The 27,860-nt window shown below is 36.3% G+C and overlaps 1 protein-coding gene across 1 annotated transcript in view; it reads left to right on the top strand.

The window, feature by feature from the left end:
* Nucleotides 1-27,860, top strand: part of NEB (nebulin) — a 229,466-nt gene that overhangs the window by 117,715 nt on the left and 83,891 nt on the right. Inside the window, 21 exon segments of the mRNA XM_043991344.1 lie at nt 743-946; nt 2,639-2,743; nt 3,470-3,577; nt 6,278-6,589; nt 7,389-7,592; nt 10,468-10,572; nt 10,717-10,824; nt 11,453-11,764; nt 12,059-12,262; nt 12,980-13,084; nt 14,491-14,598; nt 16,657-16,968; nt 17,658-17,861; nt 18,764-18,868; nt 19,849-19,956; nt 21,222-21,533; nt 23,991-24,194; nt 24,546-24,650; nt 26,016-26,120; nt 26,237-26,548; nt 27,260-27,364. Of these exon segments, the coding sequence (XP_043847279.1) occupies nt 743-946; nt 2,639-2,743; nt 3,470-3,577; nt 6,278-6,589; nt 7,389-7,592; nt 10,468-10,572; nt 10,717-10,824; nt 11,453-11,764; nt 12,059-12,262; nt 12,980-13,084; nt 14,491-14,598; nt 16,657-16,968; nt 17,658-17,861; nt 18,764-18,868; nt 19,849-19,956; nt 21,222-21,533; nt 23,991-24,194; nt 24,546-24,650; nt 26,016-26,120; nt 26,237-26,548; nt 27,260-27,364 (3,747 nt within the window).

Genomic DNA, 27,860 nt, shown 5'->3' on the forward strand with positions numbered 1-27,860 from the left:
GGCATTTTCTCCATCACTTTCTTAAGTCTAGACAATCAGTAAAAACAATAAATCTGGACCCTGATTTGTAGCATTTACCCAATTTCCGAAGTGTAAAATCTTACAATGAAGATTTAACAATGGCCTCTCTGTTATGAGCTGGTTCCAGAACACCCCAGTAAGAAGTCTAAAGTTATAAATTTATGCATTTTAATTCATTTAATGTTATAAGCATGCTTTATGTGAGGAAGTTATGGATGCTTCCATCTATGTAGAATCCCCAATATTTCTGTTCACAAACCTGAAATTAGGGTTTTTCATCAATGTGGATATTCCCTCTATCGATGAAGATTACAACCCTTTGGCCCATAAGTTATCATAACCAAAAATAACCATTACTTGGTTACTAACTTTCAAATAAGCCCTACTTAGCCTGGTCCTCAGGCAACTGATATATTCTACTACATCATTGGATCCATACCTTAAGCCTTTCAAGTTAAATGGGAATCTGCCTATGCTTTTGATCTGCTAGCATAGCCTCCAAACCCCAGAATCACATCTATGGCATGATGTATGACCCTGAGGGGGGTCATGTACATAGTGACATTTATAAGTGAGTCGTCTTTCTAAGGGATTTTTTTCTTTATTTTTCTAAGGGATTTTTAATACCAAATACTTTCATCTTTCTCTGATGAAAAGCATTTGGGAAATATAAATCTTAAATGTTCATTAATGAATTTTGTCTATATGTGTTCATTTATAGAATTTATATAAATCTGACCTTGAATGGATGAAAGGCATTGGCTGGGTCCCAATAGGGTCCCTAGAGGTTCTTAAAGCCAAGAGAGCAACAGAGATATTGAGTGATAATATTTACCGTCAACCTCCAGACAAACTGAAATTTACCAGCGTAACGGACTCTCTGGAGCAGGTGCTAGCAAAGAATAATGCTATAAATATGAACAAGGTAAGTTCTTAATCTTTGGATTAATAATGAGAGCTTCTGGTTATTAAATATAAGAATAGGGGGTAGCTAGGTGTTGCAGTGGATAAAGCATCAGCCCTGGATTCAGGAGGACCTGAGTTCAAATTCAGCCTCAGACACTAGACACTTACTAGCTCTGTGACCTTGGGCAAGTCACTTAACCTTCATTGCCCTGCAAAAAAGGGGGAAAATTAAATATAAGAATTTATCAATGTATTTATTTTTAAAACATTTATTTATTTATTTAACAAAATGTGGAAATCTTGACATATTATTATAATGACCATACATCCTGAATTAGCTGGAATGAGATGGATTTCAGAACATAAAGTGTATTTTTAGCCTCTGTCAAACCACATGTCCTTATTTTTGATCCTGAAAATATGGTCACCAAAGCTATGCTTTCATTTTTAAGACCATCCATACTATAAGGTTAACTACCTTTGAAAATAACATCTATTGGGGCAGCTAGGTGGTACAGTGGATAGAGCACCGGCCCTGGAGTCAGGAGTACCTGAGTTCAAATCTGGCCTCAGACACTTAACACTTACTAGCTGTGTGACCCTGGGCAAGTCACTTAACCCCAATTGCCTCACTAAAAAAAACCAAACAAACAACCCCCCCATCTATTATAATGTTCTTTAGTGACATGAATGACAAGTTTGAAATGACTACTTTGAAAAAAATGAAAACAATAGTAAAAATGCTGCATATTAGCAATATATTGTAACTTCACTAAAACGTTTTAGAATATGACAAACCCAAGGATATTTTTTCAAAACATTCCTATCAGTATATCTGAATGATTATAGGATCATATATTTAGAGCTTTAAGGAACCCTAGATACAATCAGATCCAACCCTGTCATTTTACAGATGAGGAGACACAAGCACAGAATGTTTGAGACTTACCTAGGAGCACACAATTAGTATCTGAGGCAGAATTTGAACTCAAGTCTTCCTTATTCCAAGTCCAATTTTCTACCCATTATACTATATTACTATATACATTGAAGAATTCTCCACAAAGAAAATGTTACATAAAACACCCTTGGAAGTAATCAGTTATCTAGTTACGAGGGTAAGAATTTATATTGATACATTTTTGACATAGCCAATATGAGAATTTATTCTGCTTAATGATACAGTTTAAGAACTGTTTTTCTTTTTTCTAATTTGGAAGGTAGAATAGGAGGTAGATCAGGATAGGGAGAGAGCGAGAGAGAAAGAAAAAGAGAAAAGAAAAGGGAGGAAGGAAAGAAAGAAAGAAGAGACGGAGGGAGGAAGGAAGAGAGAGACACACACAGAGAAAGAAGAAAAGAGTGATTAAAACATCTTTTAAAAAAAATGCACAGAAGGCCAGAAAAAAAAAAGCACAGAAAATTGGGGCAGCTATAAAGGTACATACCGAATTAATTATCTATTTCAAAAGAAAAGTGAGCTATAGATAATAAAGATACACAGTTTCATGTTTTTTAATTTGGTGTCTAAGTTCAGAAATAATAAAATTTTTAAAGAAAAGAATTTATGTTAGATGTGTAGAAAAAATGGAAATCACACACACACACACACACACACTTTATTATTACCATACAAGACAGAGAGAAGATGATTCTGATTTGAAAAAAAAGTGTATACTGGCTAGAAAATAAACTCTTCTTCTTTTTTTCATAGCGTTTATATGTGGAAGCATGGGAAAATGACAAGAAAACAATCCATGTCATGCCAGACACACCAGAAATCATGCTTGCCAAACTTAACAAAATAAACTACAGTCAGGTGAGTAGCTTTAAGAATGGGTGGGAAAAAATCCTTATCAAATAATACAAAGGAAAAAATGGCAGAACCCAAAGAACTGAGTGCACACTCAATTATGACCCTCTAAGAGGAAAAGGGAATGAGAATTTTTAAAAATTAAGAAAACAAAGGGAAGAATGAATAAAGGTAAAAATAGGACATGGTTCCTACTTTTCTAAGTAGAATATTACTACTTATTTATGATGTGCAATCTAATTGTTAGGACAGGGTGAGGTGAGATTAGTGTTAGCAGTATTTATTTAATCCCCTACCCCCACCTTCAATTATAGAACAAGAAGATAGGACCACAGTTGTTTACCTCATCAGCTATTCCTGTTAGAATGCTATAAGATTTGAAAGTTGACCAGGGAAAGAAGGGTGGTAGGGGAGGAGGCTATAGAAATCACATATCCTTAAGAGAGAAACAACCTCAAAGAAATGAGCCACTTCCTACAGGTATCAAGCTATAGTTCAGTGATATTGCCAACAGTTTACCAGTCAGTGCTATAGGACTGACATTTTCTTCGAGAGAACTTTAGGACCTCTGAAGACCGCCCCCCCCCCATCTCCATCCAAAACTTAGCTTCCTGTGGTAATTGCAATGAAAGTTGAGTGTATTTATGGGCATTTAATTATCACAAGAAGAAAAATACTAATGGAGGCCAGAGTTTCTTGTCAAAAATGATTACTAAATTTTTTTCTCTACAGAAACTCTACCGACTTGCACTGGAGGAGTCCAAGAAAGAAGGTTATGACCTCCGGGTGGATGCCATTCCAATTCAGTCAGCTAAAGCATCTCGAGATATTGCTAGTGATGTAAGTCAATATTTTTAGAAGCCTCTGGAGACTTTTCTTCTACAGATGTGCTCTTTTTTGCCAGCATTTCAGCTATTTCCATCAATTTCTATTTCCAGTATCTATAACTTGCATTATATCCACTCTGCAGAGACATAGCAGAAGATGATTGCAAACTGCTAATAATCAGCTTTAGTGAAGAAGGAAATGTTCAAGAGATATACATTCATTCATGCATGCATGCATACATACATACATACACACAAGTATATACATACGTATATGTATATATGTATATCACATATATGGTCTAGAATAGTGGCGTGTTCATAATAATTCTAAATGCTTTTTCTTGGTGTCATGAAAATAAATCACCAAAGGAGTAGTCAATTTAATTCAACAATCATTTGTTGAATTCCTACTGTGTGTCAGGTTGTGACAAAGTCTAGGGGACCCTGTTTGGCATCAGTGTGCAAGAAATACTTGTATATGCAAGGAGACCAATTAGGAGACTATGGTAACAGTCCCAGTGAGAGGGGATAAGGGCTCAAACTAGGGTGGTAGCTCTACGAGTGGAGAGAAGATGGATTTAAAAAAAAAAAAGTATTGCAGAGGCAAAACTGACAAAACTTGGCAAGCAGCTAGATATGGGGAGTGATGAAGAGTGAAGACTGGAAGGTGACTCCAAGTTTGCAAACCTGAGCAATTAGAAGGGTAGTGGTGCCCTCAACAGGAATGGGGAATTTATGAAGAGGGGTGAGTTTGGGGTAGAAGATAATACTGACTTTGAGATTTCTATGGGATATTCAGTTTGAAACACCTAATACTCATTTGGTAATTCAGAACCATATCATGGGAAAATGACCAGAATTGGATATATTGATCTGGGAATTAACTACATAGATGGTAATAAGAACTGGCAGGATTGCCTAGAGAGAGAGTATAGAGAGAAGAGAGCAGAGGAACCAGGATAGAGCCCTGGGGTGAGGTATGGATGCTGATCCAGCAAAAAGGACACAGAGAAAAAGCAGTTAGACTGATGGGAGGAGAACCTGGAGAGATTGTTGTTAAGAAAACCCAGAAAGAAGAGAATATAGAAAGAAAAGAGAAGTCAATGGTGATAAATGCTACTGAGAAGTCAAAAAGGATATGGAATGGGGGCAGCTAGGTGGCACAGTGGATAGAGCATCAGCCCTGGAGTCAGGAGGACCTGAGTTCAAATCCGGCCTCAGACACTTTACACGTTTACTAGTTATGTGACCCTGGGCAAGTCACAACCCCAATTGCCTCACCAGAAAAATAAAAAAAATTTAAAAAGATATGGAATGAACAAATATTTTCTAATTTGGAAATTAAAAACTAATTAGACACAAATTTGTGTCTAATAGTAGCTATCTCTTGGGAGGAAGGAAGAAAAAAAAGGGGGGGGAAAGAAATTTACATGATAACTTTATTATATATTTAAAAGGAATAGCAAGTAGTACATAATAGAGTTGCAGTTTCATGCATAGTCATCTTTTTAAAAAATTCTAGTTATGAAAATGCTTGTTTTATTTTATAAATTTAAAATAATGTAAATAGAAATTTTTAAAAAGCTAATTTGTAACTTTGGAGAGAACAGTCTCAGTTGAGAGAACAGTTCCCACCTCTTCCTCATAAGGTAGGAAGCCTGTGTGTGGTAAAGCTGGAAGTAATGAGAGTTAAGGGAGTTGATAAATGGAGGAATCAAGGTGTTTTAGAGGAACATCAATATGTATATTGAAATCCCCAAATATAAATAATGATTGGTGTGAAAAATAAGACTGTGAGCCCCTTTAGAAAGGAGAATGACCTCAGAGCTAGTAGATAACTGTTACAAGAATCCAAATAGATTAATACATCTTAATAGAGCATATACCAAATGACTAGAAGTTTCTGAGTCATGGTAGTAAAAGAAGAAACATCTGAAACAGGCTCCAAAAGGCAAGAAGTAGGCCTCTTCATTCTCTTGATCTGGTGTGTTGAGGGACCATGAGAAAGGGTACAGCCAGTACTAGAAAGACTCTTCTCATCTTGGCAGGGGATGGGGAATAGTGTCATCTTGAAAGAGAGCATAGCACAATTTGGGGAGAGAGGATAGTGTCATCTTTAGAAAGATAATAGTGTTATCTTAGGGGGAATCACATTTCTGTGAATACCAAAAAATGAAAGGCCCATGAGAGAAAAATGTCTAAGATGAAGAGTAGTTTTAAATGTGGGCACTATTAGACCATAAAACTCTGATAAGTGGGGCAGCTAGGTGGCGCAGTGGATAGAGCACCAGCCCTGGAGTCAGGAGTACCTGAGTTTAAATCTGGCCTCAGACACTTAACACTTACTAGCTGTGTGACCCTGGGCAAGTCACTTAACCCCAATTGCCTCACTTAAAAAAAAAAGTAAAAAACCAAAATAAAACAAAACAAAACAAAACCCTCTGATAAGCAAATTTAAGTCACCAAACTAGGAGTCAGAATACCTAGGCTATAGTCCCAGGTCTCTATTCATTGTGTGACTTTGGGCAAAGTCATTTAGCCTCTCTAGATCTTAGTCACTTCATCTCAAAAATGAGGCTAATAATTTGCCCTACCTACCTACTTCACAAAATTGTTGTGACAGTGAAAGGAAATTAAAATCTATGTGAAACCACTTCAAACAACTATAAAGTTCTCTATAAAGTATTAATATGTCATTTTTCCTTCCTAGTACAAGTACAAAGAAGGCTACCGTAAGCAGTTGGGCCACCACATTGGAGCCCGTGACATAAAGGATGATCCCAAGATAATGTGGTCTCTACATGCAGCCAAGATCCAAAGTGACAGGGAATACAAAAAGGACTTTGAGAAATGGAAGACCAAGTTCAGCAGCCCAGTGGACATGCTGGGGATTGTGTTGGCCAAGAAGTGTCAGACTCTGGTCAGTGATGTAGACTACAGGCATCCTCTGCATGAGTGGATGTGCCTGCCAGACCAGAATGATGTCATTCAGGCACGCAAGGCCTATGACCTACAGAGTGATGTGAGTATACAAAATGTCTACCTACAATGAGCGTAATAAATTTTAAAAACTTCTATTTTGAAACAGATGCAGAGAGTATACTTTTTTTGACTACTGACCACATAGTGGGGGATAGGTAAAATATATATTGGAGTTTCCAAAATGTAAAGTATTCAGAGAGATTCTCAAAGGCTCTGAGAACAAGCTAATCCCTTGAAGTATTAAAGATAATTTTGGAAGTTATGTTCCATTTTTCCAGCTCTCTTAGCGTTAGTCTTAGAATGAGAAGATTTGGTCAAATCCCTATTCTGCTACTCACTAGCTATGTAGCCTCATATAAGTCATTTAATTTCTCTGTATTTCAGTTTTCTCATCTTTGGAATGGGGACAATACTTCACATACTACCAAACTCTCTAGTTTTCTTCAAGATTTGAATGAGATAACTAACATAAAATCCTTTATAGTCATAAAGCATGATGTAATTTTAAGATTATTATTTTGAAATGTTGAGATATGTGTAATGAAATATGAAGATAAGCATTTTCCCTCAGGCGATAAAAAGTAATTTTCTTCCAAATAGTATTACATAATTGGAAGGGAGCATATTTGAGCATATTTTTAGTTACCTTAAAAGCCTCAAATATTGGCCACCTCAATACAAGATATTTAACTACATAAACATATATTCTAAACCAAAATAAACAATACTAAAGGACGATGAATAAATGCACACGAATATGTTGGCTTAGCATTTTACCTCCACATGAATGAAATCATCACCAAGGTTCCTGAAATGATTCTGTCTCATCACTTTTTCAGGCTATTTACAAATCTGATCTGGAATGGCTGAGAGGTATTGGATGGGTTCCCATTGGTTCTGTAGATGTTGAAAAGGTTAAGAGAGCAGGTGAAATTTTAAGTGACAAGAAGTACCGCACACCTGCTGATCAGCTCAAGTTTACTTGCATCACGGACACCCCAGAAATTGTCCTGGCAAAGAACAATGCTCTGACCATGAGCAAGGTAAGTTTCTGGCTGTCTTTGATCCCTCCTGCCCGAGAATTTTCCTCCTCCTTTCAGAAATATCTCACAGGCGAAAGCCAGAAGTGCCCCTAATGAAATCACAAACAAGAAGCCTGATTCACCCTACAAATACAGAAAGGGCCACTCTAGTTCCCAATGAACCCCCTCTGAACCCTGTGAACAACCTGTATCTCCTGTAAAGTATGAGAGATAAGGTAGGAGCCTACCACCCACCCAGAAAGGCAATCTGCTCATTTCCCCCTTGCCCCTTGATTTGTTGTTCTTCAGGAACAGAAATATTAGGTGGCTGTGGGAAAGTTGGTTTGTCTGAGCCTCCAGCATATTCCTTGATGTTTTGTCTCCAGGTGAGAGCAACATGATGTAGTGCAGAGGCATCAAAGCCAGAGACTCCTCCACCCTTCCAAGTGCAGCCAGGTTAAAATGTGATTGGGAAATGTTTAACAAAATAAAGATACAATAGAACAGAGATAATGTTAAGGGGTGCTTTTCTAAGTCAATATGAAGTAATAGTCTATTGGCCCCCACTTTTATTTGAGTCTGACACTGCTCAAGTGTAGTGGAAAGAACACTTCGCTTGGGACCAGTAGAACATACAGGTTCTGGTCTCTCTGTGTCTATGACATTGGCAAGGCACTCCCCCTCCTTGAGCCTCAATTTTCATATTTATCAAATGGGGGTAATGACATGTGCCCTCTCTATCTCATAGGTGTTTGTGAGGATGAGAGGAAATGATATATTATGAAACTGATCTGAAGGCTAAATTACTAGACAAATGTAAGGTATTATTAAAGAACCAGAGAGAATTTCATTTGGTATCACAAATGATGTCCAGGAAGAAGGCTGGTGTGGATAGAGCAGTGTACTGAAACTGAGGAGTCCTGACTCTGCTACTAGGTGACACAGTGAATAGAGCCATAGACCTGGAGTAAGGAAGACCCGAGTTCAAATTTGACCTCAGAAACTTACTAGCTGTATGACCTGAGGCAAGTCACTTAACCTCTGTCTGCCTCAGTTTCTTTATCTGTAAAAGGGGGATAGCAACAGCAACCATCCCCCAGGGCTCTTGTAGGGAGCAAATGAGATGATATTTATAAATGCTTAGCACAATGCCTGGCACATACTAAGCACTATGCAAATATTAGCTTTTATTATTATTATTATTATTATTATTATTATTATTATTGTAAACTAGTTTATTATCTTGGGATAAGTCACATAATCTCCTTCTGTCTGTTTCCTCATTTGCAAAATGTCAAAGTTGACTATTACTATAATTATCGGTATTATGATTAATAACAGTTATTATTATTATTATTGAACTATGTTTGGAAGTTCTAAAGTCCCCTCACATTCTGAGAATCAATATTTTCTGTCATTTCTCATTGGCCCCTTGTGTACCAAGGGAGTAATATTTTCAACCTTCTTCCTTACAAGGGCATGGAAACCTGTACCCGACAACACATGTTCTCTTAGAGGACAGAAGGAAAATTAGTCTCCCTGGGCATTATTTTCCAGGAATCATTTAGCAATGATCTGAGGCTATAACCAAGTGAATATGCATACATATCTTACATATAAGTATACATATACTGTAATGATTGGAATGACGCCACCTACTGGAGACTTGCTGTGGAGAGCTCCACCATGAGGAAAATGCCTCAGAGGCATTGTGGCTTTTCCTTGGCGTCAGGAAATGACGTTTGCTCATGGGTTCTATCAAGTCTACCAGCCAATCAACTGGAGGAGCCTCCTATGGTCTGGGAGGAGACAGGAAGGAGGAAAGGGAGCCTGCGCAGAGAGCGCTGGCCTTTTTGGCTTCCTGACTGGATGGTGGTGGCGGCAGAGGACTTCACAGGAAATTTGAGGAAAGATAGGAATGCCAGGCTGTTAGAATTCTGTTCTCAATCTTTTTCTTTCTATTTTCCAATAAACCCTTAAAAACCTAAACTTGTTTTATCAGTGATTTTTAGTCAGTTTTCCCCAAACTGGGGGAACACATTAGAATCCACATTTAGAATCTTAAATTACACAATACATAAAACTATCTTACATATCCTGTCATTTAATGTGAGCTAAGCCAGATGACATCTCTTTATCCAGAAAGGCTGGAATATATAACGCTATTAATTTTTCATGCTGACTGGGTTCAGGAAAATGAGAATTTGACAGCAGTGACAGCTCACACTGTAAACTCAGTTGTATTGCTTGAACTAATCCACCATGTGGATGTCAAAAATTCATTATTTCAACACAGAAGTAAGTGGTGAAAGGTCCTATATTTGTTTATAACAGAATAAATGATTCCCTGTTCTCTGGAATATCTTTTATCTCTTTATGGATAGTAGCCTATTCCCTCATTATTGTTAAGGGAACATAATCAATGTTTGTTGAATTGAATTGGACTAAATTGAAGTCACCATCAACATGTCTGCCATTTCCACTCTCCATCCCTGGGATTGTTTCTGCTATTGAGTTAGCAGCTGTTTTAGCTTCACATCATCAAATGAGAGAAGACTATTAAAAGAGGCCTGTGGGAATAGACTCTCAGCATCACAAATCCATTAAGATCCTCTAGGATCCCAGATCTCTAATTTGCAGGGAGGTCATTGGCAATGTAGGTCTCTATGGGCACCCATGGACAAGGAAATCCTCAACATGAATTAAATAGAAACTATCATATTATTTCACATTATCTATGGGACATCTATCTGCCACTTCAAACATTATAACAGTCTATGAAGGGAAGTCTTTTGGTTTGAGATGGCTTTGCTTATTCTGAAAATGTTAAGAAAGATAAAAATTTGTTTTGTTTTGCTTTGTTTTTTGAGATGAGTATTTGTTCTTGGCCCCACAGCATCTGTACACAGAAGCTTGGGATGCTGACAAAGCTTCCATCCATGTGATGCCAGACACACCTGAAATCTTGCTGGCCAAGAGCAATTCTGTTAACGTCAGCCATGTAAGGACATTTCTTGGTTTGATTTATTTTTTTACTAAAATATATGAAGTATCCATTTCATCTTAACACTTTCTTTTTTCTGTTTTCTGGAGTTGAGCCATCTAAGCTCCTTACTCTCATCTTGCTTGTTGTTTCTCATCCTAGAAACTTTATACTCAAGGATGGGATGAAGCAAAGGCAAAGGAATATGACTTTAGAGCTGATGCCATTCCGATCAAAAGTGCCAAGGCCTCAAGGGACATTGCCAGTGACGTGAGTGCCTTTCAATTGAATTCTCACAGACCCCAGAATATGAAACATTCCCAGAGTTCAACAGGAGACCTTTAGGAGACCTTCTGCATGTTTCCCCAGGTCTACTTCTTAGCTTTCTGGCCTTCTCTGATACTTTCTATTGGAAAAAGAAATAATAAGTAAATTGTGGGTCAATATGTTTTCACAAAAAGAAAAAATATATATATTTGACAATAATAGTTAGAATTCTTTTAAAATCAATTTTAAATAGCAATGAGAAAAACTTAAAATGCAATTATTTTCCATTGTGTGACATTTAAGATTTTGCTTATAGTTATTCAAGAATGCCAAAATTTTGATACACCAAAATAAAATATGAAATGATTGTTAGTTGCCCTAATTTTTTGTTTGTTTTTTTTTTCTGTCAGGAACTATCAAAGCCTTCTTGGTTGTAGCAGAGTTTCTTATTTTTTCCTTAAATATTGCCTTTTTGTTTTTGTACTACAATCATTTCTCTATATATTGTACCCTGCCTCTGACAACCCTCCTGTGTAACATAGAAAAAGACAAGCAAAACCAGCTAATGAAATCACTGTGTCTGTCATCTGTAGGTTAACATGTCTAAAATCTGATTTTTGGTGTTTACTAGTACAAATATAAAGAGGCTTATGAGAAGCAGAAGGGTCACCACATTGGAGCCCAGTGCGTGGAAGATGATCCAAAGATTATGTGGTCCATACATGCAGGGAAGATTCAAAGTGAAAGGGAGTACAAGAAGGATTTCCAGAAGTGGAAGACCAAGTTCAGTAGTCCAGTGGATATGTTGGGCATCTTGCTTGCTAAAAAATGCCAGACTCTGGTCAGTGATATTGACTATCGCAACTACTTACACCACTGGACATGTTTGCCAGATCAAAATGATGTTATCCAAGCAAGGAAGGCCTATGACTTACAAAGCAATGTAAGTACAGTGTTCTTTAGTTTCAGTTTTTAAATGCTGGTAAACATGAGTTTGGTGGAATGAGGCAAACTGGCATTTTCTAGCTCTGATTCATATAAAGCCTATGTGCTAAGTAGCTTTATTGCAAAGAATGCAAAGAAGCATTTTACCCCCAACAAAAGCCTTTCCCATTCTTTTAACTCTTCCCAAATGTAAGCTGCATTTTTCATTTACAAAAATTTAATATTAAAATTTTAATTAGTGGTTCTGTCTAAAACTCATCATAAAATGTAAAGTATAACATTTTGCTTGTAGAATGTGTACAAAGCAGACCTGGAATGGCTACGTGGCATTGGTTGGATGCCCCAGGGTTCGGTGGAGATGGCTAGAGTGAAGTGTGCCCAAGATCTCATAAATGAGAGACTGTATCGAACACGACCAGAAGCCCTGAAATTCACAAATATTGTTGACACCCCTGAAGTTGTATTGGCTAAGACCAATTCTTTACAAATGAGTGAGGTAAGAACATCCTAGAGCTGATGATTCCTGTTTTTCAGACAGTACGACCTAGACTGAACTAAAAGGCTGTGTTTTGAAGTGATGATAGTGATAGTATGATTTAGAAGGGAAACAATACCAGACTTGGAATCAGGAGATCTGGGTTCGAGTCCCCCTTCTGATATTTACTAGTTCTATAATCTTAGGCAAGTCATTAACTTCTGTTAAGCTCAACTTTCTGATCTGTCAAATAAGGATACACATACTCATACTAGCTGCTCAAATCTTAGAGCTATATAAATGTGAATTAGTTTAGTTTTCCAGAGAATTTTCTGTCCTGACCATGAGACAGAAACCACATATTTGTGAAATTCTGGCACAATCACAGGCAAGCTTGGCTTTTTTTTTTCTTCACTATTTTGAAGTATTTCAGATTTCTCAATAGGATGAAAAATTTTTCTTGCTCTCTAAAAAATTGTCAAAAAACATTTATCAAGTCTCTACTGTATGCAAGGCACTTGTTACATTATGTTGAATGTTTCTACACACACAAAATAATAATAATAACCTCACATTTCAAATTAAACAGAAATTTATGAAGCATTCATTTTGTGCACTGCAAAAGTTAAGACATAGTCTCTGCATGAAAAAACATAGATAGAAAAGCATTATGTAAACATAAAGTAGTCTTATATCTTAGAAATCAACTCCCCAACTCTGTGTCTATTCTCTCATCAGTGGTTGTATAAAGATGCCTGGAATAAAGATAAGACAAACATCAACATTCCTTCTGACACGCCGGAGATGTTACAGGCTCAACTCAATGCCATGCAGATCAGCAAGGTAAGCTTCATGGAGATGAAATGTAAATTCGGTCATGTAGCATTGCCCATCAGGCTGCTGAACACCTAGGACATCACTTAATCAGCCAACTTGAAATTTTGACATCTTTTAATGACATTCAATATCTTTTCCCTTTAGTAACATCTCCTTTACTGAGAAGCAACCTGAAGTAGTATAAAGAAGGCCAGCCTTTGAATAAGGAAAGCTGGGCTTAAGCCTTTCTAAAGATACACACTGGCCCTGGATGTATATATCTCAGTGCTGGAGGCAACTCAACTACAGACTGTAATAACAGACCCCTGTGATTAGCATCAATAGAGGGAGTTCCTGCACCAGTTGCTGCCTCACACAGATAAAATCCCCCTACAGGCCAAATATAGATACAGATGGATAGATTTCCTATATTAAATGGGGGGCGGGGGGAGAATCGCATATCAAGGATAAAATACATTTTTTAAAACTCTGGTAAAAGGTAATTTAGATACATAGATAGATCCTGGGAGTAAATAGTATGATCCTAGACTCCTGTTTCTGATTCTGATGGTGACTCTTTTAGTCTTGAAAAGTTATATATTGTATCTAGTACCTCAGTCTCCCTGTCTGATCATTGGGATTATTGATACTATCAGCCAAATATTCTGTGGAAACATTCAATCTCCTTTTGCACTAGGAACCCAGCACCTCCTGGTTAAATAAGGTCATATGGGGGAAGAAGAGAGAAGTAGAGTTGTTATAATATTAAGGTGAAGTAGCAGAAAAATCACAGTATCACAGATTCCAGAAATGAAGAGTTGGGAGTTTATTCCTAAAAGGAATCCACACCATAATATACCCAATAGGTAGTTAATCTGCTTTTGCGAAAGGAAAGGCTTCAAGGAGAGGGAGGCCACCCTCTTAAGAAGGTTCCTTCCACCTTTAGACAACTCACATTGTTAAGAAGCTTTTTCTGATCTGAAGCCTATATTTGCCTCCTTGTGATTTCCACCCATCAGTCCTGGTCCTGCCCACTGAGGCTACGAAAACAAAAACAAAATCCTTTCCAAAACAGCCCTTTAAATACAGTACTTGAAATCTCCTCTCTCTAAGCCCAGCCCCCTCCCCAACCTCAGTCTTCTTTTCTCTGGAGAGAATTAAGAAAACAGCATAAGGTCTTATTTTACACCTTGGTCATAGCCTTATGCCATATCTTTTATGCTTAGCCTTTCTTTTAATGTCTGAATTATTTCTAGATGGACATTTCAGCATAGTATATATCAATCAACAAGTGCTGTGGATGTGCATGTATGCTTGGACTGCAATGCAAACTTGCTCAGATGTCAAACCCTAATCAAGGTCCACTTGTTTGGCCTAAGTATAATCAGTTGTTTTTATTTGCTTGTGAACCAATTTCTGTATTTCCTTAACAGAAACTGTATCAACGAGACTGGGATGAAGCTAAACAGAAAGATTATGATATAAATGAGGAAGCCATTGAAATCAAACATGCAAAGGCGTCTAGAGACATTGCCAGTGAGGTATGGTTTTTCTTTTTTTCCTGTTTCAGCTGAACTATTTACTGACCAAGTCCATTAAAATGTTTAAAGTGAGACTAGCTATTTTAAAAAAAAGATAAGATTCTTAACTTGTTTTTTCTCCTTCTCTAAAAGCTTCATGTTATTTTGTACTTTACAAAAACATCTAATTAATGGGTTGGAAATTCTAAGACCAGGAAATGGAGACTTATGGTAGCTGAAAGCAGATTTGCAAGCCGTGTTAACATTGATTATTTGTTAACTCCTCATAAGATTTTTGAACCAGAAATAAAACATCTCCAAGTGTTCTCAGTGTTAGGGAAACAATCAAGAGTCAATAGAAACATAATAATATCACAGTTAATGCCTTTTCCATACTATTTCTGTGACCTGTGTTGATCATAAGCAAAACCAAAAAGAAAACCAAACCAAAGCCCTACCATTTAATAGAAGACTTTTAAGCCAGTAAAGTTTTTTATTGTTTGTCAGGGTTCTTAATCTGAGGTCTATGGACTTGTTATCTAAAAAATATATTTTTTGAAAAGTGTATTTCAGTGTAGTTGATTTCCTTTGTAATCCTATTTGTTTTATTTTATTCATTTAAAAACATTATTATTAAAGTAATCCATAGATTTTACAAGACATGACAGAAAAAGGTTAAGGACCCTTGGTTTAGACAATGATTCAACACCAAATTTCTAGTGGCTAAAAATGTTAGAAATGTTTTGAAGTTTATCTAATGCTATCCAAAAAATGAAAATGATGGCTAGAAACAACTATCATTCAGGCCTTACAACTTGTAACTGTTGTTAGAGAAAGGTTGGGTGGTCCCCCTGGATCAACAACAAGCAGATAAAGTCCAGACATTGGGAGTGTGATAACAGGAGCTTTGGAATAACCTTATCAAGTATGCCCTGTGTTGACAGAAAAGAAGAACTTTCCTCTGAGCTGATCAGGAAGATATCCCCCTTCTCTGTGGACTCCATTTAAATACCCTGCCACTGTTCCCCTTGTGCCCTTCCCAACATTTTGTCTCCTTCCTTCCAGTGCCCCAGAACTCTGGCAACTGTTTGATCTCTCAAGATGATTTTGTGTCTGTTCTTAACTTCAGACAACACCTTGAAGCATTGGGTTGGGGATAAGGCAGGGGCAGTCATATCAGCCTCCAGTACTCACTGAAGAGGTGGCTCAGTCTGTTCTTAGGCAGAATCTAGCCCATGGCTACAAGGGGCCCATATGTTCCATCAAGGCTCTGTTAAAGTCTTATAAGCTTTAACAAAGAAAAGAGCGAAAGAAAAATAGGATGAAAATAAAAATTGCATTTTTCTGCTTTAATCTTACACTTATCTCTGACTTCTATTCTCTCTCTCTCTCTCTCTCTCTCTCTCTCTCTCTATATATATATATATATATATATATGTATATATATATATGTATATATATATATGTATATATATATGGGGGGGGGCTGATAGGTTCTAGGACTCTCCCTATATCCTTCTTTCTCCCTTCTGACCTCAAGACTTTGTAGGCACTATTACAGTGGGCCCCTTCTCAGTTTCTAGTCTCCTCCTTTGTTCAGTTTAACTTGTAAAGTATAGGCAAGTATTATCTTCCTCTACTTCTATTTCCAGAATGTTATTCCTCTTCTTGAGATCCAGAGAGGATTTGACTACTGAAAAGAAATTCTTCACCACAGGCTTAAAGTTCATATTATGACCCAATTGTCTTTCTCTTCTATTTCACCCCAGCAAACACCATCTACCTAGCATATATATTCATCCTCCTATTGTCATATATACCATTTTTATAGTTGGCATATATTCCCTACTCCTATTTACTAACCCATGTCCCTCCTCTCCTTATCATACTGTTCTATGCTTATATCTTTTAAGAAATCTGTTTGCTAAAGACGAATTAAAATACTATAAATAATGACCAAGTTTACACAGAAGGTATTTTAAAATTTTAAGAAGGTATTTTTTTAAACCATATAAAGCAAAAGATCCTAGGCTAATTATTTTTCATGTGTGTTTTGTCTGTTTTTTTTCACTAATCTAGTACAAGTATAAAGAAGGTTATCGGAAACAACTGGGCCATCACGTAGGTTTCCGCAGCCTGCAAGACGACCCCAAGTTAGTGTGGTCTATCCATGCTGCCAAGATCCAGAGTGACAGGGAGTATAAGAAAGCTTATGAGAAATCTAAGGCCTACTACAATACTCCACTGGACATGATGGCGATTGTTCAGGCCAAGAAATGCCAGGTCCTGGTTAGTGATGTGGATTATCGCAATTACCTGCACGAGTGGATGTGTCTCCCAGACCAGAATGATGTGATCCAGGCTAAGAAAGCCTATGAACTTCAAAGTGATGTATGTATAAAATCATTTAATTCTCAGGCAATGTTTTCAAAGTTAGTGTTTCCTAATGAGATGACTTTAGGAATCCACAGATTATATTCATCAATACTTGCTGTCCTATGACTCTGCAGTAATTAGATCTTATTCAATTTCCCTCAAGTCATTTTTCTCATCCTATGTGTGGATTATGTATGAAGTTAAATAGAATGAGAAGCAGATCTCGCTCTTAGGGGTCAGAGCTAAAAAAAAACCTCCTGAATTCAATTTTCAAAATTAATTGTGTATGTTAGAAAATCTAGTTTTAAAAAGAAACCAAATGTGTTTAATTTTGCAGAAAATCAACCAGTCTCATTTTCCAAATTTTTCACTGCCATTCTAAAGGCAAATTTCTGGTGATCAGTAACAAAACCCATACTCATTTTAAAAAGAAAAGCATAATTTACTATTCCTGCTTCATCAATAGGTGCTACTTTTAAGTCCTTACTGTCATCCTTATGAATGCCCTAGTAGCTTTTCTTGGCAATAAAATAAATATTGGCATATAAAATATAATGTTGACTGCAAACCAAACAATGCTTTGACTCTCACGGAGGAGATAAAACTCAATCAGCTTAATTATATATTGCCTGTAGTTTGGAGGCATGAGGCTCTCACATTCAGATTTAACTCTTCTCTGTGTATGTTTCATTTCTTTACTTTAGAATATATACAAATCAGACCTGGAATGGTTGAAGGGTATTGGATGGTTGCCGCAAGATTCTGTGGAAGTGAATAGAGCAAAGAATGCCCAAGATCTAGTAAATGAAAGACTGTACCGTACAAGGCCTGAAGCTCTCAAATTCACAAGCATTGTTGACACCCCTGAAGTTGTCCTGGCAAAGACCAATGCTCTGCAAATCAGTGAGGTGAGATTGGCAGGGCATCAGAGTGATTAAACCCAAGGTCTGTTGGGCCAAACTGCCATCATCTCCAACCCTTCAAAGGCAATCCATTGCAAAGAGATTTCTAAATACTATCTGTAATACCAATCCTTTAAATTGAATGAAATGCATTTTAAAACATTTGCACAATCAATAGTAATTTGGAGAATTACACATAAATTAAGATATCCATTATTCACAATCAGTGTATAAACTCTACTTTTAAATGAATTTGTAAACAAACTAAAGCGTGTTGACTTTTACAGATTTGGTAAACACAAGTCCAGTGGACATTTTTAGCATTAGCTGAACATTTTGCAGGCTCTAATAAAGAATTTAGGCCAGGCAATGACTCATAAAAATGGCAGTTATACATTTCTATCTATCTATAGGTATCAAGAGTCAAAGGAGAATTTGAGAATAATAATAGATATCACTATATATATATACACATATATATATAATAGATGGGTCATATGTGGTACAATGGAAAGTATGCTAATTTTCAAGGCAGAAGATATGAGTTCAAATATAGCACTGCCACTCACATCATGTGGATGCTGGGTCCCACAGGACCCTGAGCTTCAGTTTCCTCATATCTATAAAATGAGTTGAAATTATATGACCTTGAAGGTCCCTTCCAGCCCCAAATCAATGTGTCTATAAATTATTTTTTCCCTCATAGAATTTGTTAGTACTGCAAAGCTTGGGATTTTACCTAAAAAACAAAGGTACCTAGGAAGGAGCATCATATTTATCAATAAAATGACAGAATTATTAAGATTAATGACATACCCACAGACAGTTTTTTTAGTATATCTTCAAGTTCTGTTGTGATGTTATAGAACATATTTGTAATGACATTCCTTTGGTTTATATGTTACCAGCCATTATATCGAGATGCTTGGGATAAGGAAAAAGCCAATGTGACCATCCCTGCCGACACCCCTGTGATGCTGCAGTCCAAGATCAATGCCATGCAGATCAGCAATGTAAGACACTAAAATGAAAGCCATCTTCTCCCTATAGCAATGTATACATGGGCCATATCTGCTACCATGATATAATTTTCTACCTAAATATTCTCATTAGGATTGACACCTGACATTTTCATTACTATTCTTTCTAATCCTACCCTTTAAGGCCAAGCAGGTGCTATAGGGCCATGGCCTTAGAGAATAAAATACAGGGAAGCAAATGGAAGGACTTCAGAGAAGTTAGTCTTTTGATGGGCTATCATAATTTCCCCTGAAGGCTGAATGTTACATTTTAAACTTTTCTTTTTTATTATGAACTTCAGAATTCTCAACAAACATAAACATTTTAATATGGAGAGAACAAAAAGTTCACAGTTTTGTGTTCATTTTTTTAAACTTTTTTTCACATTTAATTTTGGCTTCCTTAAATTTTCATTCTTAAAAGTAATCTCTTTTTGTCATTGAAACATTTGCTTAATGCACAGGATAGAACAGAAGGAAGGTCAAGAGGAAACGGGCAACAGGGCAGCTTTCTTAACATGTTGAATTAATTACATTTTAAAGCAAGCTTTCTTTTTATATGGATGGCTCTTTGGGAGGATAGAGGCAAGGGATATGGGAGGAAATTTAGAAAATGTCAAAAGATATGAATAAAAACTTAATTTTTAAAAAGCAAGCTATGTAATAGAGATTAGCTACCACATATAATCCCTTTTATTATACTTTGTATATGAAAATGTTCATTTTTTTGGTATTTATTAAGATGTAAATAAGATAAAATAACATAACCCCCTTTTTATTGGGAGGATGTTTTATTCTGTATCATTACAAATTTGTTATAGCTCAAGCTCAAATTGAAACAAGGCCACTAATAAATCTTCAGGCAAAATTAGCTTGCAACAACATATTACCAGTTTCCTTGAGTATGTATTGATAAACATTGGTTATGAATATTTTCTGCAAACTGATTATGGCATGGTTATTTCTCTTTTCAGAAACAATATCAACAAGCTTGGGAGGATGTCAAGATGAAGGCTTATGACCTACGAGCAGATGCCATTGGAATTAAGCATGCCAAGGCTTCAAGAGATATTGCTAGTGAGGTAAAATCTCTGCCCTTTTCCTTTTCCTTTCTGAATAAGGCCTTGCCCATATTCATCCAGGAAAAAATCCAAAATTTTATTGGTGAATTTAAATATTGCTCATTTTAAACTTGTATTAATGTCCTACTTGATGCCTTTGTAAGTGGCAATAAAATAAAGTAGGCAGACTTTACACTGTCATTTATATGTCGTGTTCAATTCCAAAATCCAACAAGTGTTAATTTAAAGACCTTATTACAGTTATAGTCAAACTTCTATTTGTTATCATGTATGAGTAAAGTTATTTATTTTTCAAATATCTTCTCAATGCCAACTAATTAATAAATATTTATTGAATACCTACTAGATATAGAGCACTACACTAAAGGCTATGAAGGGTTGAAGGGGACAGGAGAGAGACTAGAATTAGAACCCAGAGGAAAATCAAATCTTTTTTTTTTGAGGAACTCCAAAATTAAATAGTACAGTAATAACTCACATTTATTATAGTAACTTAAGGTTTACAAATCACTTTCTATCCAGGACCCAAATGAGTTAGGTGGTATAGTAATTGTTAACTACATTTTACAAATGCAGAAACTGAGTTTTAGAATGGTTAAGTAACTTGCCCATAGTCATACAAGTAGTCCAACATATGCCTAAAAAGGACTTTGCTTTATAATACATCTGACATGAGCTCATCATACCATGGCTTCTATCCAGTTATGGAAGGCAAAATATACACATGGAGAATCCGCTGAAGGAAATGGGCATGTTTAACCTGGAGAAAAGAAGACTCAGAGGAACATCATAACTGTATTCAAATATTTTAAGGAAGATTCAGCTTGAGATCAGGAGTTTCTAACAATTAGAGCTGACCAAAAGTAGAATGGGCTTTTTCTAGAGGTGGTAGGTTTCTCCTCCTTGGAAATCATTAAGAAGATACTGAATAACCACTTGTGGGTATGTTACAATGGGAATAATTTTTGTATTTGAATTGGACTGTATGTGTACTAAGGTCCTATCCAACCTTAAAATTCTTTCATTCTGTCCAACCTACATAAAATGATGGGATAGAGATGACAAAGCAGCAAATAAATGAATGCTAAAGGACAAAGTATAACGTTGACAAACAGGTGCCAAATAAAGTATTGATTAGAGGGGTTAATCTGGAAAATTTAGCAGTAATGACATTTATAGAAAAATAACTTCTTTAAAAAATAAAATTTTTTATTTAAAAATTTTAAATGAAAAAAACCTTTTTTTTTCCTCTTCGTGCCTACCAGTATCTCTACAAATCTGCTTATGAGCAACAGAAAGGCCATTACATTGGATGTCGCACTGCAAAGGAAGACCCCAAGCTTTCTTGGGCAGCTCAAGTGTTGAAAATGCAGAATGACAGATTATATAAGAAGGCCTACAATGACAACAAGGCCAAGATCTCTATACCAGTGAACATGGTGTCCATCAATGCTGCTAAAGAGGGCCAGGCATTAGTGAGTGATGTGGACTACCGTCAGTACCTCCACCACTGGTCATGCTTTCCTGATCAGAATGATGTGATCCAAGCCAGGAAGGCTTATGACCTACAAAGTGATGTAAGTACATAGGTCTCTCTCCCTTAAAGAACACTAAAAGGGACAACTAAAAGATTCAGATTTAATTTAGGCCCAATGAAGTTTTAATCTTTAAAACTTTCCCAATAGTTTGGGAAATGCTATAATAATACAAGAAAACTCAATCTATAAAAGAATTTCATATTGGGCTTCTCAGTCTTTGACCAATTGGATTAATTATTTTCCTTAACCCAACATTCATGAGGATCAAGGGCAATAGTAGACTTTCAGGTGGTACCATGACTGATTCAATTTAATTCAATAAATTAATTTACTAGTGAAATTTCCCCTTTCTATTTCTATTTATGCATGAAATTGGCATCATGGATAAATGTGGCATGATAATTTCATTATAGCCTGACCATTCTCATATTTTAAATTTATCATTTATGAACTTGCTTATGGAGCTTGCTCAGTGTACAATCTTTGGTCTTCTTACAAAATATTGCTTAGCAAGAAATATCAGATGTAGAAATAAAATAACAGATTAAGATGACAAATAAAATTATATATATATATATATATATATATATATATATATATATACTCCCCTCTTAATCATGATTTAGTCATGTGTTACTTTATAGAAGCCTTTTCCAAAACTACTTATATTTTTATACTATACCATTTCTTGGGAATAATGATTTAGCATACATTGTACACCTTCAATATTTCTTTTTATTTGTTCTAAACTTAACTCTCTCAAACTTCAGTATAACTAACACTTGAGAAAGATCACCAGTTAATGAATTAGATTTGTTCTATTTGGCTCCAGGAGGTAGCACCAAGAGTAATGGGTGAAAGTTACAACAAGGTAAATGTAACATTAATGTCAGGAAAAATTTCCAAACAATTGAAGATATCTATGAGTAGATGGGGATGCCCCAGAAAGGAATGGGTTCTCTCTTGTTAGAGTCCAGAGAAAAATCAATCCTTTTTCTTGAAGAACTCCAAAATTGAGTAGTACCTTTAATCACTACATCTATTATAGTAACTTAAGGGTTGGACAATGCTTTCTTCCCAACACTCATAGGAGTTGAGCCTTCAGGTGGAAGCTGGAAGACTGCTTTGACGGGTTTTTGTAGTAGTGATTCTTTTTCATGTAAATGTTGAACTACATAGCCACTAAAGTCCTTTCCAGCTCTAAAATTCTATGATTCTGTGATTTCATGGTCCTTGCTCTGGATCATTACTGAATGCCTATAAGAACCAAAAAAAAAAAAAAAAAGCAAAAGACATGTTCTGCATTCCCGAGAAGATTGAATTCTTGAATAATGGGCATTCTGAACCTATGGGACCAAAAATATTCCAACAATGAAAAAGTAACACACTTCCTTTCTAAGGCATAATGTTGCTCTCACTGTTGCCTTATTACATTTGTACCATAACACATCAACTACTATTAGCAAATACAAAATGATAGGCTTTTAAAAAGTTGGTGTCCAATATGATATCACCTAATATTGTTTGATCATCATCATCTGGGAAACCACATAATCCAAGAAGAAATTACACGTCCATTTTCTTTCTTTTTTTTTTTTTTTTTTTGGTGAGGCAATTGAGATTGAGTGACTTGCCCAAGGGTCACACAGCTAGTAAGTATCTGTCCTTACACATCCATTTTCAATGCAGCATTTATTTATTATTTGGTCATTCAACAAGAATTTATTGAGTATAAGTCACCATGCAAGCCACTGGGCTACCAAGACAAAAAATAAAACACTTCCTCCCCTTCAGAAGCTTACATTCTTCTGAGGCTAGAACACACATAAGCATAAGCAGATACAAAGTAATGTGAAGTGGGACAATACTAACAACTAAAAAAATTGTCTTTTTAAAAAGAGTATTGGGGCAGCTAGGTGGCGCACTGGATAGAGCAATGGCCCTGGAGTCAGGAGGAGCTGAGTTCAAATCTGGCCTCAGACACTTAACAATTACTACCTGTGTGACCCTGGGCAAGTCACTTAACCCCAATTGCCTCACTACAAAAAAAAAATTGAAATTAAAAACAAAAAGAGTATTGATCTAAGATATCAGTTTTCAGTATTTTGTTGGTAACCTAAACCTTTTGTTAACTCAGTTGTAACCAAGAATTATGGTACTGGGGAAAGATTCTACAAATGGTTGCCATTCTCTGTAATCACAGCCAATCAGTACTATTCTAAAAAACCCATCCAGTTTAGATGGTAGTTATGTGAACACTTCAAAGTTTTCCAATGAAGCTTGAGACCAAGGGATTGCTCTCTCTAAGAAACTGAAAGCTAATAAACATCCCAAATCACATCCTTACAAAAGAGTCATTATTGTTCATAATGAAGAGCACTTTTTCCATGTATATATTTTATATTGTATGCCCTTTATTATATGGGGCATTTCCATTGCTTAGGTGTCTGAAATACAATAAGAGAAGATAACTTGTTCCTTCTTATTTTGTCTTAGGCCATTTATAAGGCTGACTTGGAGTGGTTGCGTGGTATTGGCTGGATGCCAGAAGGTTCTCCTGAGATACTGAGAGTCAAGAATGCCCAGGAGATTTTTTGTGACAGTGTCTACCGGACACCTGTGAAGGACCTTAAGTATACGAGTATTGTTGACACTCCTGAAGTTGTCCTTGCTAAGGCAAATGCTGAAAATATCAGTATTGTAAGTTGCTAATATATCACATCATAAAGTTAGCTAAGTATAGGAAATATTTCACCAAGTCATTTATTCCCATTGTCATATAATACCTACCCAAAAACTCAATCATCTTTAACATTGGTAATATGACATGCTATTAGTTATCTAGGACTGTGAACTACAATTCAAAGTGATAATTCAGATTTCATGTTAAATGTAGGCCATTTCTTTGTATCTATTGCAGAAATATTTGTACTGTGTGTACTCTTGGATAGGATTTTTTATTTAAAAAGAGTAAAGAGTTGTATTATGGAACTGGCAATATTATCCATTTACAAAGTGATTTTCATTTGTTGCTTTTTCCTCCTTTCACAGCCCAAGTACAGAGAAGTTTGGGACAAAGACAAAACATCAATTCATATCATGCCAGATACCCCAGAAATTAATCTGGCCAGAGCAAATGCTCTTAATGTGAGCAATGTAAGTACCTTAGTGATGCTGGGAAAATGACCACTTTGGTCTTGTTATATTACTTCAAAGAGTCATTTAGGGACACTTGGCTACAAAATCCCCAGAGTCAGTGGTGATAACATTGACTGAGCATAGAGCACAGGCCTTAACTGGAAATTAGAAAATAAACAGCATATTCCTGACCCTCTTTATTGAGTTGCTTGGCATACCACTGTTGGTGCCATGCCAGCTATAACAGTGAGAATAATACAAAAGGGAATAAGGATAAAGTGGATGAAGAGAGATACAACCTTCATATAATCAGGGATTCCCCAGGCTCATGTGAGTTATTGTGAAGAATGTGCATTGACTCAAAAGATGAATACTGTTATTTACAATGATTTGAATGTTTATAGCTTTTCAAGAGAAACACTGAATCCTTGAGATATAGGCACTTTGTTTTGCTATGTAACTAAGAAGTGGTGTTTGCCGGTCAATAATTCCACACCAAATAATATTTACAATCCTAACATACAAATGCCCTTATGAAGCTAAAGTTTTCCAGTGACAGTTGACATATATAAAATATAATATAAGAAGCTAGAAAACAGAGCTATTCTAAGGATTTCTGTAAATCCAAGTTGTAATCTTTCATTCTTCCAAATAGTTAAATTGAGAGGATGATCAGCATTGTATTTACAGAAAACCAGATGATCCCTAGTAATGGCTCCATAGAAATCTTAGATAAGAGGGTTGGGTCTTGAAAATATCAGTATTGTATGTTGCTAGCATTTTGTATCATATAGTTAACTGAATGTAGGAAATAGCGGGACAAATTATCTATTGCCATTGTCCCTACAATGGACAAATCAAGGACAAATTTAGGAAGAATAAAGATGCTTTCTTTGTACTGGTCCCCAGAACTCAAGTGTAGGTGAACAAAACTGTATCACCAATACTATGACATAATTTAAGAAGTATTAGAGGCTATGGACTAGAGTGGTAGGGATTCTTTTGACTGTCTTCTTATAAGTTTTTCCTCAAATGTACTGAATTTAGGGAGAAGTTGAAGAGTCCAGAACTTAATAGGTTCTCCATTTGATAGCTCATAAAATATAAAGATATTTTATTTATTGTTATGTTACAACTTTCCCATCCCTGTAAAACACAATGTTCTTTCAGTCAATTGAAAAAAGCTACTTTCAATAGTTTTTTTTTTTCATTTTCCTTTTTTGAGGACACATTTTCCTTGGCCTTGATCTTTTTGTTGGAGTAGTAGTTTGAATCATGTGCCACAGTCTCATGTCCCTGGTATGATACCATTATCCTAGCTAATTCTTAGGAGCTATTGACAAATATGATGTGTATTAATGCCATGTATTTCCTTCTCTTAAGAAACTTTACAAAGAAGGCTGGGATGAAGTGAAGATGAGTTGTGATGTGAGGCTAGATGCCATTCCAATCCAGTCGGCCAAGGCCTCCAGAGAGATTGCCAGTGATGTAAGATTGAATTTTGGAAATTCTCTCTTTTTATTTTCATTTGGACAAGTCCTATGAGTATGTGAGAAGGATTTTTTTTTTGTGATTCAAATTGTGCTCCATCATTTCTTCCCCAGTATAAATACAAACTGGACCATGAAAAGCAGAAGGGCCACTATGTGGGAACCCTTACTGCCAGAGATGATAACAAGATCCGCTGGGCCTTGATAGCAGGCAAGATTCAGAATGAAAGAGAATACCGGCTGGACTGGGGCAAGTGGAAGACCAAGTTCAAAAGCCCAGTGGATATGCTTTCTATTTTACATTCTAAAAAAAGCCAGACCCTAGTCAGTGATGTGGATTACCACAATTATCTTCATCAATGGACATGCCTGCCAGACCAGAATGATGTGATTCAAGCCAAGAAAGCCTATGAACTACAGAGTGATGTGAGTTTGCTACATTTCAGTTCTCTTTATTCTGGCATTTTGCCATGCATGTCACCCAACATGTACCTATCATACCCTTGGGTATTAGACATTGAATAGTCCATAAACTTAATAGCCTGCCCATTTGGTAGCCTATTAAATATAAAGATAGTTCCTTTATTATTACCTAACTATAACTTTCCTACCGCTATAAAACACAAGATTCTCTCTGTCAATCCAAAAGGACCCCTTTACATGGTTTTTTCATTGTTGTTTGATATACACTTTGAGATTCTGGCCAGTTGTAAAGGTGATAGTAGGAGATGACATGTAAAACCTTTTGGAAACTTTAAAATGCTATAATAATTCTAGTTATTATCATCTTTATTATAATTATTATTGATTATTATAGTTGCCTGCAGCAGATGTGGGAACAAAATCAGGAAAGCCAAAGAGATGTTCCAACTTGTAATAGACACAAATGGCACTGGAAAAAGATTCCTTGGCTGTATCATGTCAAAGAGAAGACCTGTGAAGATGACTTTCTGTAGCTTAGGAGGGAAAATGAACACTACATGCTACCCAAAAGGGGTATTTAGAAAGAAATATATTTAATAATTGAGTAATGTCTTTTTCTTCAGTCCCATGGTTAGGGGGAAATTGGTTCCTGTGAAATAGTGGTAGGGGGACGACAAGGCCACTGACCTCATGGCTTGCTTTTTGTCTCCACAGGCGGTTTACAAGGCCGACTTGGAATGGCTGCGGGGAATTGGGTGGATGCCAAATGATTCAGTTTCAGTGAATCACGCCAAACATGCTGCAGATATATTTAGTGAGGTAATGATTTTCTATCACCATTAAGCATTTTTCACAAGAGGTTGAGCAATAAAATGGTTCCATCTGCATTGTCCAATCTTCAATACCCCCACAGGCCATTTCACCAGTTAGAAATACTTCTATTTGCTTTAGATTCACACTTCTCCAAAGTGATCCTGCCCTGTCTCTGTCACATTCCATTATTCATGCCAGACTAAATGCCTGATCAAATTCGTAGCATACATGGTTCTCCTGAGAATTCTATAGATAATAAAACTGCCCTCCCAATAGTAAAATTTTTCTGGAATTAACGTTATCTCTACCCTACTTATGTGTCCACTGACTTTCCAACTGAGTTAGAATTTCAGTACAATGTAGGAATTGGGATGGGGGTAATGCTGCTAAACAAAAATAGTGGACTCTGTGGTCATGTTGAGTATTCTCTTTCTAAATATCAAAATAAGAAGGCCAAAGTGCCAAGAAAATACCATCTCAACATACGTTTTACTTAGAAACA

The sequence above is a fragment of the Dromiciops gliroides genome, chromosome 3 (genome assembly GCF_019393635.1).
Source record: "Dromiciops gliroides isolate mDroGli1 chromosome 3, mDroGli1.pri, whole genome shotgun sequence".
In the NCBI taxonomy this organism is placed as follows: domain Eukaryota; kingdom Metazoa; phylum Chordata; class Mammalia; order Microbiotheria; family Microbiotheriidae; genus Dromiciops; species Dromiciops gliroides.